The sequence below is a fragment of the Cariama cristata genome, unplaced genomic scaffold, assembly GCF_000690535.1.
Source record: "Cariama cristata isolate BGI_N322 unplaced genomic scaffold, ASM69053v1 scaffold10292, whole genome shotgun sequence".
In the NCBI taxonomy this organism is placed as follows: Eukaryota; Metazoa; Chordata; class Aves; order Cariamiformes; family Cariamidae; genus Cariama; species Cariama cristata.
This window is the reverse complement of record NW_009605543.1, coordinates 140,350-152,486: the sequence shown is the minus strand read 5'-3', so window position 1 is coordinate 152,486 and position 12,137 is coordinate 140,350. Positions and strand designations below refer to the sequence as shown.

At 37.9% G+C, this 12,137-nt stretch overlaps 1 protein-coding gene across 1 annotated transcript in view; it reads left to right on the top strand.

Annotated features, from left to right (window-relative positions):
• Nucleotides 1–12,137, top strand: part of GRID2 (glutamate receptor, ionotropic, delta 2) — a 228,769-nt gene that overhangs the window by 84,395 nt on the left and 132,237 nt on the right. Inside the window, exon 7 of the mRNA XM_009696005.1 lies at nt 10,379–10,576. Coding sequence (XP_009694307.1) covers nt 10,379–10,576 — 198 coding nt within the window. The remainder of the gene's footprint in view (nt 1–10,378; nt 10,577–12,137) is intronic.

Here is a 12,137-nt window from a genome sequence, read left to right as displayed (position 1 = left end):
GGAAAGAAGGTTTTAGAGATTCTTTCTAGCTTGCATTTCCATGAAACCATATGTATTTCTAGGCAAATAAAAGAAAATAGGAATATTCAAGGAATAAAAGAACGTAGTAACATGTACAGAGAATTACAGACTGAGGAGAGGGGTTTGCAGGAGCAGTTTGTATTGACCTAACTCTGCTCAGAAACTTTAGTCAGAATTATTTGTAATTTAGGTATTTTTAAATACAGAGTATGCAGGAAATGCAATAGTGTTGTTATCCCCAGACTATATAATGTGTTTTATACTGCTTCTTAAGTAAAGAGTTCATCTTATGAAGGTACTGGTTAGAAAAAATTTAATTGCAAAAAGCTGGAACTTTTATTGCAGTTCTAAGCCTGATGATGTCATCCCATGCTCTTTGCATAGAGACTTTAACCTCTGAAAATAAGGAGAGACATCTAGACTTCAGTTGAGCCAGGTGTTGTCAGAAAACAAGGAGATAGTGCTGGGAAATACTAGCTCCACAGCGACACAGCTTTTTCCTGAAGTTCCTGGGGTTTTAGCTTATGCACTCAAGCAGATAGAAACTTTAAGGCTGAAAGTTAATAATAATTGCATTATGTGGCACTTATTATGAATTATAATTATTCAGGAGAAGACTTGATATGTGTCTTTCTCCCTCTTCATGCTTTTCTTACTTATCCTGCATAGCAAATAGCACCTACTATTTTTCTAGCTTGCACTCCCATTCAGCATTTTGGGAGCTATTAGCATACAAAAGTTGCTCCTGAAGCTGTGGTGCCTTCTGGCACTGACTGTACATGTCCCAGCTTACTATGCAGCCACAAATTTCCAGAATACATATTAGTGCCGCACACCGACTTAAGCTTAAACTTTCTACACTGTGCTAGTCAGGTGAGATACTAATCCCTTCCAGAACTCTGTAACCTTATCTCTGCCATTATGTTGGCCATGTTTCAACACTGCTCCTCCCCTCCATATATGCAGACAGCATGCCATTGTTATGTGCACATCAATGTATTTCATATACTTGGGTGCTTAAGGAAAACATTGAATCTTTAATATAGAATAGAATCACATCACAGGATAGTTTTGGTTGGAGGGACCTTTAAAGGCCATCTAGTCCAACTCCCCTGCAATGAGCAGGGACATCTTCAACTCAATCAGGTTGCTCATAGTCCCATCCAACCTGACCTTGAATGTCTCCAGGGATGGGGCATCTACCACCTCTCTGGGCAACCTGTGCCAGTGTTTCACCACCCTCATTGTAAACAATTTCTTCCTTATATCTAGTCTGAATCTATTCTCTTTTAGTTTAAAACCATTAACCCTTGTCCTATCACTGCAGGCCCTACTAAAATGTTTGGTTTATCATTGCAGAGAAAATGGCAATATTAAAGCAACGAAGCAGAGAGGAGTGGAATTTGTGCATTTCTTCCTTGGGGACTAAGAACGATGACCAATAAACAGAGATGGAAGAAAATACAGTTTCTAAAGTCCCTCCTGCCCTCAGCCATCTGCTCTACTTCTCTTGCGAAGGTTGTCAGCCCTGTTTAGGGTTACTTTCCTAGGCAGAGAATGGGGACAGGAGCCATTTCAGCTCTTCCTTTGCAGCTGAGCAGTGTTGATAACTGAGCACCGTAATTCGCACACACGCACCCGTTGGGGCAGAGGGTGCCTTGGTTAGGTATTCCTCACTTTGCCAGAGATTTAGGTTTAGTATAGTCTCCTCCCCCTAATCTTCCCACTCCATTTTCCTCTGTCTGCAAACATATGCATATGTATTTGGTTTTCTTTTGGAAAATACCTTGATTTTTTTTCAGGCAGTACTTTGATGAGATTTCCTCAAAATATTAATAATTACAATTATTATTGTAACAATGGAAGCTAATATCCCTTGATAGAGGCAGAACCTGTCTTTCCATTCCTTTTCCCCGCACCACACCTGTACAAGGGCCAAATTGAAATTGCTACTGACTGGGCACAGGTTACTTTTAATAGCTAGTTTATGTCCCTTTGAGCTACTTAGCTTGTATTAAAACAGGTAGGTCATAAACCTTACAGTTATTCACACTGCACATGCCTACTGTGATCATTTGTTTTACAAGCTTTAATCTCAGAGCCTGCTGGGAAACCCAACCCCTTTTGTTTTCAATTAATATTTCCACACCATTTTTCTAAAGTAGCAGGTGCTATATACTAGATATCAAGGAATTCAAATGTTTGGGGACCTGGCTGGGGCCACAGTTTGGCAGCAAGGCAGGTGCAATGCAAAACCTGGTAGGACCAACCTAGCTCATCTGTATGTCAAGGGCTACCTCTCAAGGCTCCTTAGCTCTGATCTTCTTGCTGACCCTTACTCATCTGCTCTGTGGGCATATTTGCATTCCAGAGCGATTCATATAATTCACAGAGCACACAGGAAATTTGACTTTTAAACAGAAAGAGGTTCTTACTCTGATTGTAATTATCCTTCTGTACTATGCAAGATAGAAAAGGAGGTGAACTGCATGACAGTGCAATGTCATGAAGTAGTATGTGAATTCATTATGAATAGGAGCTCTTGCATGACTGCTGGAAGAAGTATAACGCAGCTCCCAGCAGGTTAATATACCTATACTACACTTTTACCAATTCCAGTATCTGAGCAAGCTACAGCAAAACTAGCATTGTGCTGTTCAGATATACTCTAAAATACTTCAATCGATTCCAGTCTCAATCCATATTCCTATCATATAACTATAATGGCTCAGAAAGAGCTATTAGGTGCATTAAGTTATTGTAAATTAAAATCAATATACAAAGCTTGGCTGCATCCTAATAGACCGTTGCCACATATCGCTTTGGAAGAAGCCTTAGTCCCGTTGCAGAGCAATGGGAGGTATTGGGAAGGGGGGGATAACATTATTTTTTTGTTTCTTCTAAATAGCACTAAACTAAATAGCATAATAAATCCAGAAGCCACCATTTCATTTGGGAGAAAAGGTATTGTTTGAAGTACTGTAACTGAAAGCACAAACTCTTGTTTCTTGAAGATGCCAATAAAACTGTCATTTTAAAAAGTGAGAGACTAAGCACGTGCATAAGCATAATGGTAAACAAAGGCCAAATGTAAAATCCCCTTCCTTTAATATTGTATTCAGCTTCTGGGACATGATCTAACTTCTTGCTGCAGGCAAGGCAGCTTTTCTCTTAGTACAACTGACTTGCTGCTCAGTCTGTTTGAAAAACACAGGATCCGAGAACAGTGGTTTTCGATACCAACACTGTTACACAGCCCGTTGGCACAATAGGATATCGAATGAGTACAATGCCTTAATTATCCAAGATTTTGTAGGTTTGAAACCTTCACCTTTGTTTTAGTGTTATTAAGGAGTGGGGATTGTGTTATGTTTTGAAGAACTTTTATAACTGTTGCTAGTGGTAGAATTTCTGCAATGAGAGAATGAAATGTTTCAATTAAATTTTGGTCATTGATTCTAACATGAAGTAATGTACATTACTGTTCAATTAAAAATAACAAGCTGCTGTGCTGTTCCTAGCCAAATAAAATCCTCAAAACAATGGCCAATAAAGCACTTGAGGAAATTAAGTATTTGGGGCTGCATATTTCAGTGAAATCTTTTGGGGAAAGAAATGCAAAATGGCTAACATTTAAAAGTGGAGGTTTAATTATTCTATGAGTCAAGAAAAAGGTGATTATGCCTAGCAACAAGACAATAGCATCCTGTGCTTGAAAATGTTTTGGTTATGCTTTATGAGACCTAGTGCTTCTTGTCGGTTATAATGGCTGTGCTTGGTCATCCAGCAGCCATTGGAAGGGAATAGATAGATCCAGTAATGAAAGTGAATTTCAGTTTGGGGAGCAGTTTCTTAGCATTTGCAGGTGATGGGAGTTTTAAAGTGTCACAGCGAATATTTACTTCATGTGATTGCCGAGGCTTTGCTTGGGCTGTGCGAGTCATTCAACGTGCCTGTCCACTGTTTCTGAAGTCAGTGCCGAGCACAAACCGACAGTCTTGCCCACAGCTGAGCTTCATTTCTTCCTTCTGTTTTTTCCTCTCTCTTTCTACTTTTAGTAGAGAAGAATGGAGGATTTAATGAATATAGAGTGTCAATATTAAAGTCTTATATTCCAGTGCGTTCAGAAATTTCTGATGAGTGGACACAGAGGTCATTTTCATATGCTTTATGAATTCTAACTACCCATATAATTACCTAATTTCAAAACTCTCTTCCAAACATAGTAGAAGCACATAAGGCCATCCATCTGCAGTTTTAGAGTCAAGCCTCAATATATGTTGTAAATCCGAGCAGTAATCAGTTTCTTTGATCTCACAAGCCAATAACTTTTTGTTCACTTAATAATTTCTGTATAGCCCTCTGGCTAGGAAGTTTTTCTGCCCATGCTAAGGGGAAAAGAGGATTCAACTGAGCAGGAGAATAATCCCAAACATTCTGTTTTGCTTTTGCTTTTCCATTTATAAAGTATGTTCTAGAAATTTTTTTAGCATTTTTATCTTTAGAGCAAGCCATAAGATTGTCATAAATGAACTCAGCAGAGCAGTGTATCGTGGCTCCATATAGTTTCTATCCTGAAATAGGTCTAAACTTAAAGTCACAGAATGCACCCTTCCAATTATAGAGAAAATCTGCCTTGTTGCCATTCAGTGATCTCCTGATGATGTGGTGTGCACGTAAAATCGTTAAGAGCTGGGCTGAGACCACCACTTCATTGTAAACAAGCCACCGAATGCAACTTTTTCTTCCTCTCACATATTTAGTTAGAGCACTGTGTTGAAGATTTGGATGGTGCTGCTTCTGTTCTTTCAAGAGAGTTTTCTGTAATTGGTCCAAAAAGACAGGATCTACAAAAAAAACCCAGAACCTCCAAAACCTGATTTTAATTGAAGAACTAAAAGATGACTATCAGAGCTTGGGATTTAAACTCACTATTCTACTGACCGCTAAAAATCATCCCGAATAGAGACCCTGGGTTTAGGGATATACTTTTTCTCTGTATGTAAGTTGTCCCTGAATGCTTCACAATTGCTCTCTCTCCCTGCCTCCTCTAAGGCCAGAATTTATTGCTTGACTTTATCACCTACCTCTGTAGCTCAGTTACAAACCAATGTTTCTCTTTGATTGTCTAATTAATTAACATAACCAAGTTAAACTCGGAGTAATTGTTCTTTTCTGCTATTTAGCTTGAGTATTGCTCCTTCTGTTTTCAAATGTGAAGGTCTTCTCTGCCCAAAAGCTTTTCTCTTCTTTCTTATTTTTAACTTGAATAGGTGGTCTAGTAAAGGGTATAAAGAGATTACTTCAGACCAACTATTACATCCAAATTGTTGGCATATGTCTGAGAATTTCATCAGAGTAAATAAAACCTGTATTTTGTACTTTTAATCTTGGACTCTTAAAGCACTAACAAAACCTTGTATTACTTCGTTTTTATGCACATCAGAACCTAAGTCCTGAACAGGCAAAACTGTTAGCCCTTTATCTTGTTGGAAAAAGCAATAAAGTGCAGCATTTCTTTCCACTAATCTTGAATCTAGACTGCTCCGAGCTCTATACTATCAGCCTCTGATTTCCACTGATATGTTTAAAATAAAACAAAGTAAATTCTCTACCCCCTACTTCCCACTGTGTAAAATTCAGGGCAGGGGTTGAGGGCTGGGTTTGGGATATGTGACATTCCTTTTTGTGCCTATATTGCCCTGCTATCAGTTCTCCCTGGACTAGGGCACATTACAGTCTCTGTTGTCCACTTCCAGTTTTACTTTGACAAGCAGTCCTTCCAAGAGTAAGACTTTTCTCTCCCCAGGTCTAGACATATCATTTTCAGATCTCACCTTCCTTTGTTCTCATTTAATACTTGCTTTCCACTATTGGTTTTCCGGCTCTTACACTCATGGTTCACCATGGTTAAGGCATTTGTCCCTAACGCAGCACACTTAGATTCATTTCTCAGCTGCACATGTCATGAAATCTGTGCATTTCAGTTCTGCATGTGGAAAATGGTGATGATAATTCTTCTTACTCAACCAGGTATTTCAGTGATAAACCCTAATTTGTGAAATGTGCTCAAACGATACTGTGTTGAACATCTGAAAATAGGTGTGGGTAAGAAGTCTGAGCTACTTAACCATTCCTTGATACCATAAAGGGCACGTATTTGGTACTTCCCTACTTCTGCTTGTACTCCAGTGCTTGTCCTGGCTCTGGCATTTGTCTGGGCCTCTGGCGATTAGATCAACTCAACTGACAAAAACTGAGTAGATTTGTGATGGCTGAGTAGTAGAATTACTCTAAGAAAGTGACCAAGCATCAGCAGAGCTATTGCATGAGAAGGTAGCTAGTTACTCTGGTGGGAGGAAGATGTTAAATTATATCAGTCTTAATACGTAGCATGTTGTTAGCCTATGTCAGTCTTAATGTGTAGCTTCTTCCTTAAAAAGTTTTATAAACCTAGTGATAATAGGTAAAAGAACGGAGAGAAGTGGTTTTGTGAGCTGCCTCTCCAATGTACTTGTAGTATCATATCATCTTTCCCAACACTTTTGCTTTTTTGTGCCATGTTGCCTTAATCTTGAGCCTGCCTTTAGCCTTCCTAAGCAGTTCTGGTCTAGCATTTTGCAGCTTCGCTTGCTCAGGGGATAATCATCTCTGGAACCAGACTTTGCTTTCTTATAATTGTAAAAAGCAATATGCACAGCTTCACCCAATATAAACTTTACCTGTTTGCTGCTGACTTTCATTTTGCTGCAGGTAGTATTGGCTGCGTGGTGCTTAACTGTCTCCCAGGATTAACCCACAACGCGGTGTAAAATCCTTTGATCCACATCGAGTCTTAAAGCCATCCTCCTCTGTATCAGGGCAGCACAGCTTAGATCCCAAGAAGAAGCCAGACAGTGATGGCCATGGAGCTATTTTGAGAAGGAGCCGTTATCACGGGCTTAGTAGCACTGCATTCAGTTGACAAGGAGGCACATTGCATGTAAAGTTGAAGGAAAGTAGCTACTGTCTTAAAGGATCTCCATTGAGGTTGGATCCAAAGCCACCCCCTAAATATATCTAATGGCTGTTGGGCCCAGTGAGGCAGAGCATCCATCTTGCAATACCAAGAAGTTAAGGAGGAGCAATCCATTCATTTCCTTTCTTTTGTCTTCCTCAGTCATGCACATTGTGACTACTTTGCTTTTTCAGACTTCCCTGACTTTACAGGCTGTGAAGTCTGCTCTTGCCCCACAGAGGCTCATCAGTCCCCTAGAGAGGTGTCTCCAAAAGTGGAAGAAAAGGAGAAGCAGGAACAGTGACCTTCCTTGGGTCACTTCTCTGCATCCTGGAACAAATTAGGTTTGAAGGGACCCTTGAATGACATCTGTGTGTAGCAGGGTTAATGTTAGAGCAGGTTCTTCAGGACTGTGTCCAGGTGAGTTTTGAGAGTCTCCAAGGATGGAGATTGTATGGCTTCTCTGAGAAAGACCTGCTTATGTAGTCTGGTCTATCACTTGCTTTGGAGAGAAAGCGTATCAGGATTTTCTTGAATTTGTTGGAGTCAAATGGAAGATTCATCGTCCAGGTGAATTTTACCACCTTCAAACTCATCAATTAGCTTGTCAGTTTTTGACAACTACTTTCTATGAGCTTTACTTTTTATTCTTGTTGTTTTTCTGTTCAGTAGGAGAAATGTATTGGCTGGTTTGATTTTGTATATTTTCTGTCTACAAGATTTGCGTTCTCAAGGATGGAGACAATCATTTTAACATCAATGTTGTAGGGATGTATGTGTCTTTCCATAGGAGCTCTCATAACACCCTGTCAGCGTACAAAAGGACAACTGCATAGTTTCAGCCTGCAGCATTTATGGGAGAAAAAAATCAAGACAAATACTTTGTCCTCTTTCAATGCCTTCTGAGAAATGTAAACAATTACCAAAAAAAACCCAATAGATTTGTTTTGTTTAGAATATGATTAAATATTTTGCTGCTCCACGCTTCGACAGAAATTGGGAAGTGTTAGTTGCTTTGTGTAAAGCTATCTGACTATAGTTCATTAAAAATACAGCACACTGGACATTGGGATTTTTTGGTAAATCTCTCAACAGCAAACAAAATTACATGGCTTAATAAAAGACTGAAATTAGTTATGACAAACTGCATTTTAAACAGTGTTTTAAATCAGTACAATTAACAATTGCTTCTTAACTGAGTAAAAATTCAGTTTATGAGCAACTATTTTCTAATAACTTAGAAGATATAAGAATAAATCCTTTCTACTATGAAAATGATCAACTTCTAAAACACCCTTTGTACACACAGATCTTTAGAATTTTGTGCATAGCGTGCTTAGATTGATAAATTACAGTATTTCTTTTTTGTGGAAACATTTCTTTCCAGTAGTTTTGAGTCTGTATGTAGGGAATCTCTCATCCAAGTGATCAGCAAAGCTGAATTCTCTCTGCCTTTTCATCTAGGAGAGGCTTTCATCAACTTAGACTCAATTTCTTCAATGTTCTTGGAACCCAGGCACTGGAAAACTACTTTAAAAATTCACTTGTACTTGCTGTCCTCCATTTTTATTCCATTTGGCTGATCTTGGATAATTTGGGAGAAAGAAATACTGTCTGAAAACTGGGAAATAATAACTTGAGACAGTCAACCCTTCTGCTTTTTTTTTTTTTTTCTGGTGGTTTTATTTGGTTGGTTGGTTTGTTTTGGGTTTTGTTTTGATTTGGGGAGGTTGAGGGTTTTTTTTCTGGATTTCCTGCAGTCAGAAAAGAACATCCTACCAGTGCCGTCTGGTTGCATCCTTGCTTCTTTGGCAGCATCCTCAGCATGTGGCTATCCTCATGAACGTTAACTCAAGCATTTACAAATGATGATTTCTTATTCCAATGACATCCTGCCTGCAATTCAGTGACACCTGTTCATATAGAGTGACATACTAACAAACTAAAAATACTTAGTGAAATATTAGAGAAAAATTTTTGAAAACTGCTTTGGCTTCAAAGTCATTGACAGAGATGAGTAGTAGAATAATAAAAAAAAAAAAAATCATTTAAACACCAGCAAAAATACCTCTGGAGATACAATTAAAGTTTGGTCCACAAATACTACAGAAAATCAATTCTATTTTCTTTTGTGTGCTTGTGGGTTGTGCAGACTAGCAGGACGCAGTCAGGAAGTCGTTTCCTGCGCTTGTCATGGCCAAGCCATGAGGAGCCAGAACTAACTTTTTGCACCTCAGAACAGATGTTTCTGATAAACTCGTACTAAATTACAGCTCCTTGTAACAAATTAAAAGGAAGACATGTAGCATATTTAAAACAAACAAACAAAAACTAAGTGTTACACTGCCCTCATGCTTTTTTGGGGATTTGATACTTTTGCTCTACTTAGGTAGATCAGACATGTTCTCAGAGAAAATAAAAAACAAACATAAGTGAGATCCATCTACGGCAAATATATTTTTTGTGCTCAGACATATGATCTCTTTTTGTGTTTCATTTTTAAAAGACATGAAGGAGAATGTCTAGAAATTAAATACTCAACAGGAAGAATAATAGAGAGGGGGAAAAAGAAATTAAAGTTAGCCAAAAAATCAGTTCTGTCTGAAAAAGTTATTAGAAATATTAATTAAAAAATAGAGAAAAGAGTTACAGGTCTTGGGGAAAAGGAAAAGCAAGGTATATTGTTTGGAAATCTTACCAACCAATTCCAACTTTCAGTATCTATTTGTATTCTTTATTATGGTCATCTTTTTGATGAATATTCACCAATCGTTCTTATAGACAAACTTAAGTCCCATAATTGGTTCTCCTTAGACTAATCAAATGGATACTCTTTAGATAGAAGTATTTCGAATCAACCGGCTTATGTTCCAATTTGGATTACAGTAGAAGGACAAGAGAAATGCATGTTTCTGTGCTATGGCCTATTTTGCCATGTTTTTCATTCCTTACAGCATGAATTAGTAGTTGCGGTTGTCAGATACGGTGTTTGCCCAGCCAGCGGAAACTGGCAGCGCTGTAGAATCCTCTGTATTTACGGATAGACACATGAGTGTATGTCTGCTGTGCCAAGCATAAGTGTGGTCAGAAGGCATTACTGAAAAACATTTCAGTTGTGATGTTACAACAGAAGATTTACTTCTGAAATACATAATAGAGAATAAAATTTCTCTGTTGAAGTAAATACAAAACAAAATAGCATTTCATGGAATGCAAGAGGGCACCACTAGCAATGTGGTGTTGGAAAGTTTTGTATAAACAGTTTTTAAATAGTTACTCCTTTACTTCTTAAAAAAACCAGCACCCAACATGGTATCTAATTGCTTTTACTAACAGTTCCTTCCTTTGTTTTCTATTTAGGAAGAGCCCTTTGTCATGGTGTCTGAAAATGTTCTGGGAAAACCGAAGAAGTATCAAGGCTTCTCAATAGACGTGTTGGAAGCCTTGGCTACTTACCTCGGCTTTAAATATGAAATTTATGTTGCACCGGATCACAAGTATGGGAGTCCTCAGGATGATGGGTCATGGAATGGACTGATAGGAGAACTGGTATTTAAGGTAAGGTTATTAATAACTTACTAAATAAGATCATGTGATAAAGCTAAGTAATATGTGGTATATTATGTTTGCATCAGCCAGTAACCTTTTTTAAGGAGTCATTGATAGCACTTTGTCCATTGCATGTCACCAGCATTTGATAGTATGCCCAGGTGCATTGGGCAGTAAAGAAAAAGCTGGAAACAGTGCTTGCTGGTAACTATTTAAGAAGCAGGGCAATCTCTTTTTTCCAATCAAAGTACAGCAGTATGAAATCTGAATACAGGCAAATAATGGGATGCACAGCATCCTAATTAATTTGGCAAGACCTGACACAAATGAGTTGAAGAGGCTGTTCGAAAGAGGAAAGATTGGTATTGCAGTAATTAGGGATACATTACATAAATAATGTATAGCACTTAGAAAAATGTTGGTATGATGAATACGTGAAGTATATAATCAACAGAAAATGTTTTATTGATATATAATAACACATTAAGCAGATGTATGAATCAAGAGTAGTGTATTCTCTATTCTGTAATTAATAAACCATTTAGCTTAATTTTACATTAAATGTGCCATATTGTATCATAAATAAATTAAACCAAATAAATGTGCCATATTTTTCTTTTTTCCCACTATTCACATCTTATCTGCTTGCAGTTTCTCCCATTGAGAGACAAAGGGCTATGCAGACTCTATTCTGCTGATGTCTCATTTGTGCCATGAACATATGTAGTTTATTTGCTCTTAGTTAACTTGTAGAGGCAGCTTTTACAGATATAGAGACCTACATTTGCTGGTTTCCTTAAATAACTGCAGTAGATATTCATGTAAATAACTTACTGCTTGGTTATGGAAGTGCTTTTCCAAATCTACAGGTGGAATTTAATTGATAATCACAGCAAATAATAAGGAGGAGTGTGGTCAGTAACAGGACCTAATCATTAAATAATTCAGCTAAAAGTTAGCAAAATGCTGGAAAATAAGTCTTGCAGTAAAGGCAAAAAAAGAAGGAAAAAGAAATCAAAAAAATGAAAAATTATCCCTATGGGAAAAAGAATTAGTGATAGGTTTAACCTATTCTGCCTTCCTGAGCAGTAGGAATGGAAAACAACCACATATGGCCGTACCGGTGGCACGGTTCATACATCTACATCGTAATAATAAACTTACTTTGCCCTCTGCCTATGCCCATACAAGGCTGGAAGGTGGAATGCTGTGATCATAGATGGTAAGCTGGAGCCACTTAGAAAAGTGTATTTTCCTCCATCTTCTGAACTTTAATAACTAAAAATCCTTCATCTAATTATGAGACGTAACACCACAGTGGCCTATTGATTTATTTGTACCATTTTTTCTGCTCCTTAAATCTGATGTTCTACTATACTCTCTACAGTACTCAGCCAAGAACTCAGCAGGCCACTGCTTAACACAAGCCGGAGGGGTCTTAATTGTAGATGGCTCTGGAGATGGAAGTGGACCTGGAATATTTTTTATTTATTTTAAATGAATGATTCATAAGACAGAACTCATAACAACTGAAATCAAATTGTTCACTGAAAAATATGTATGGCGTTCT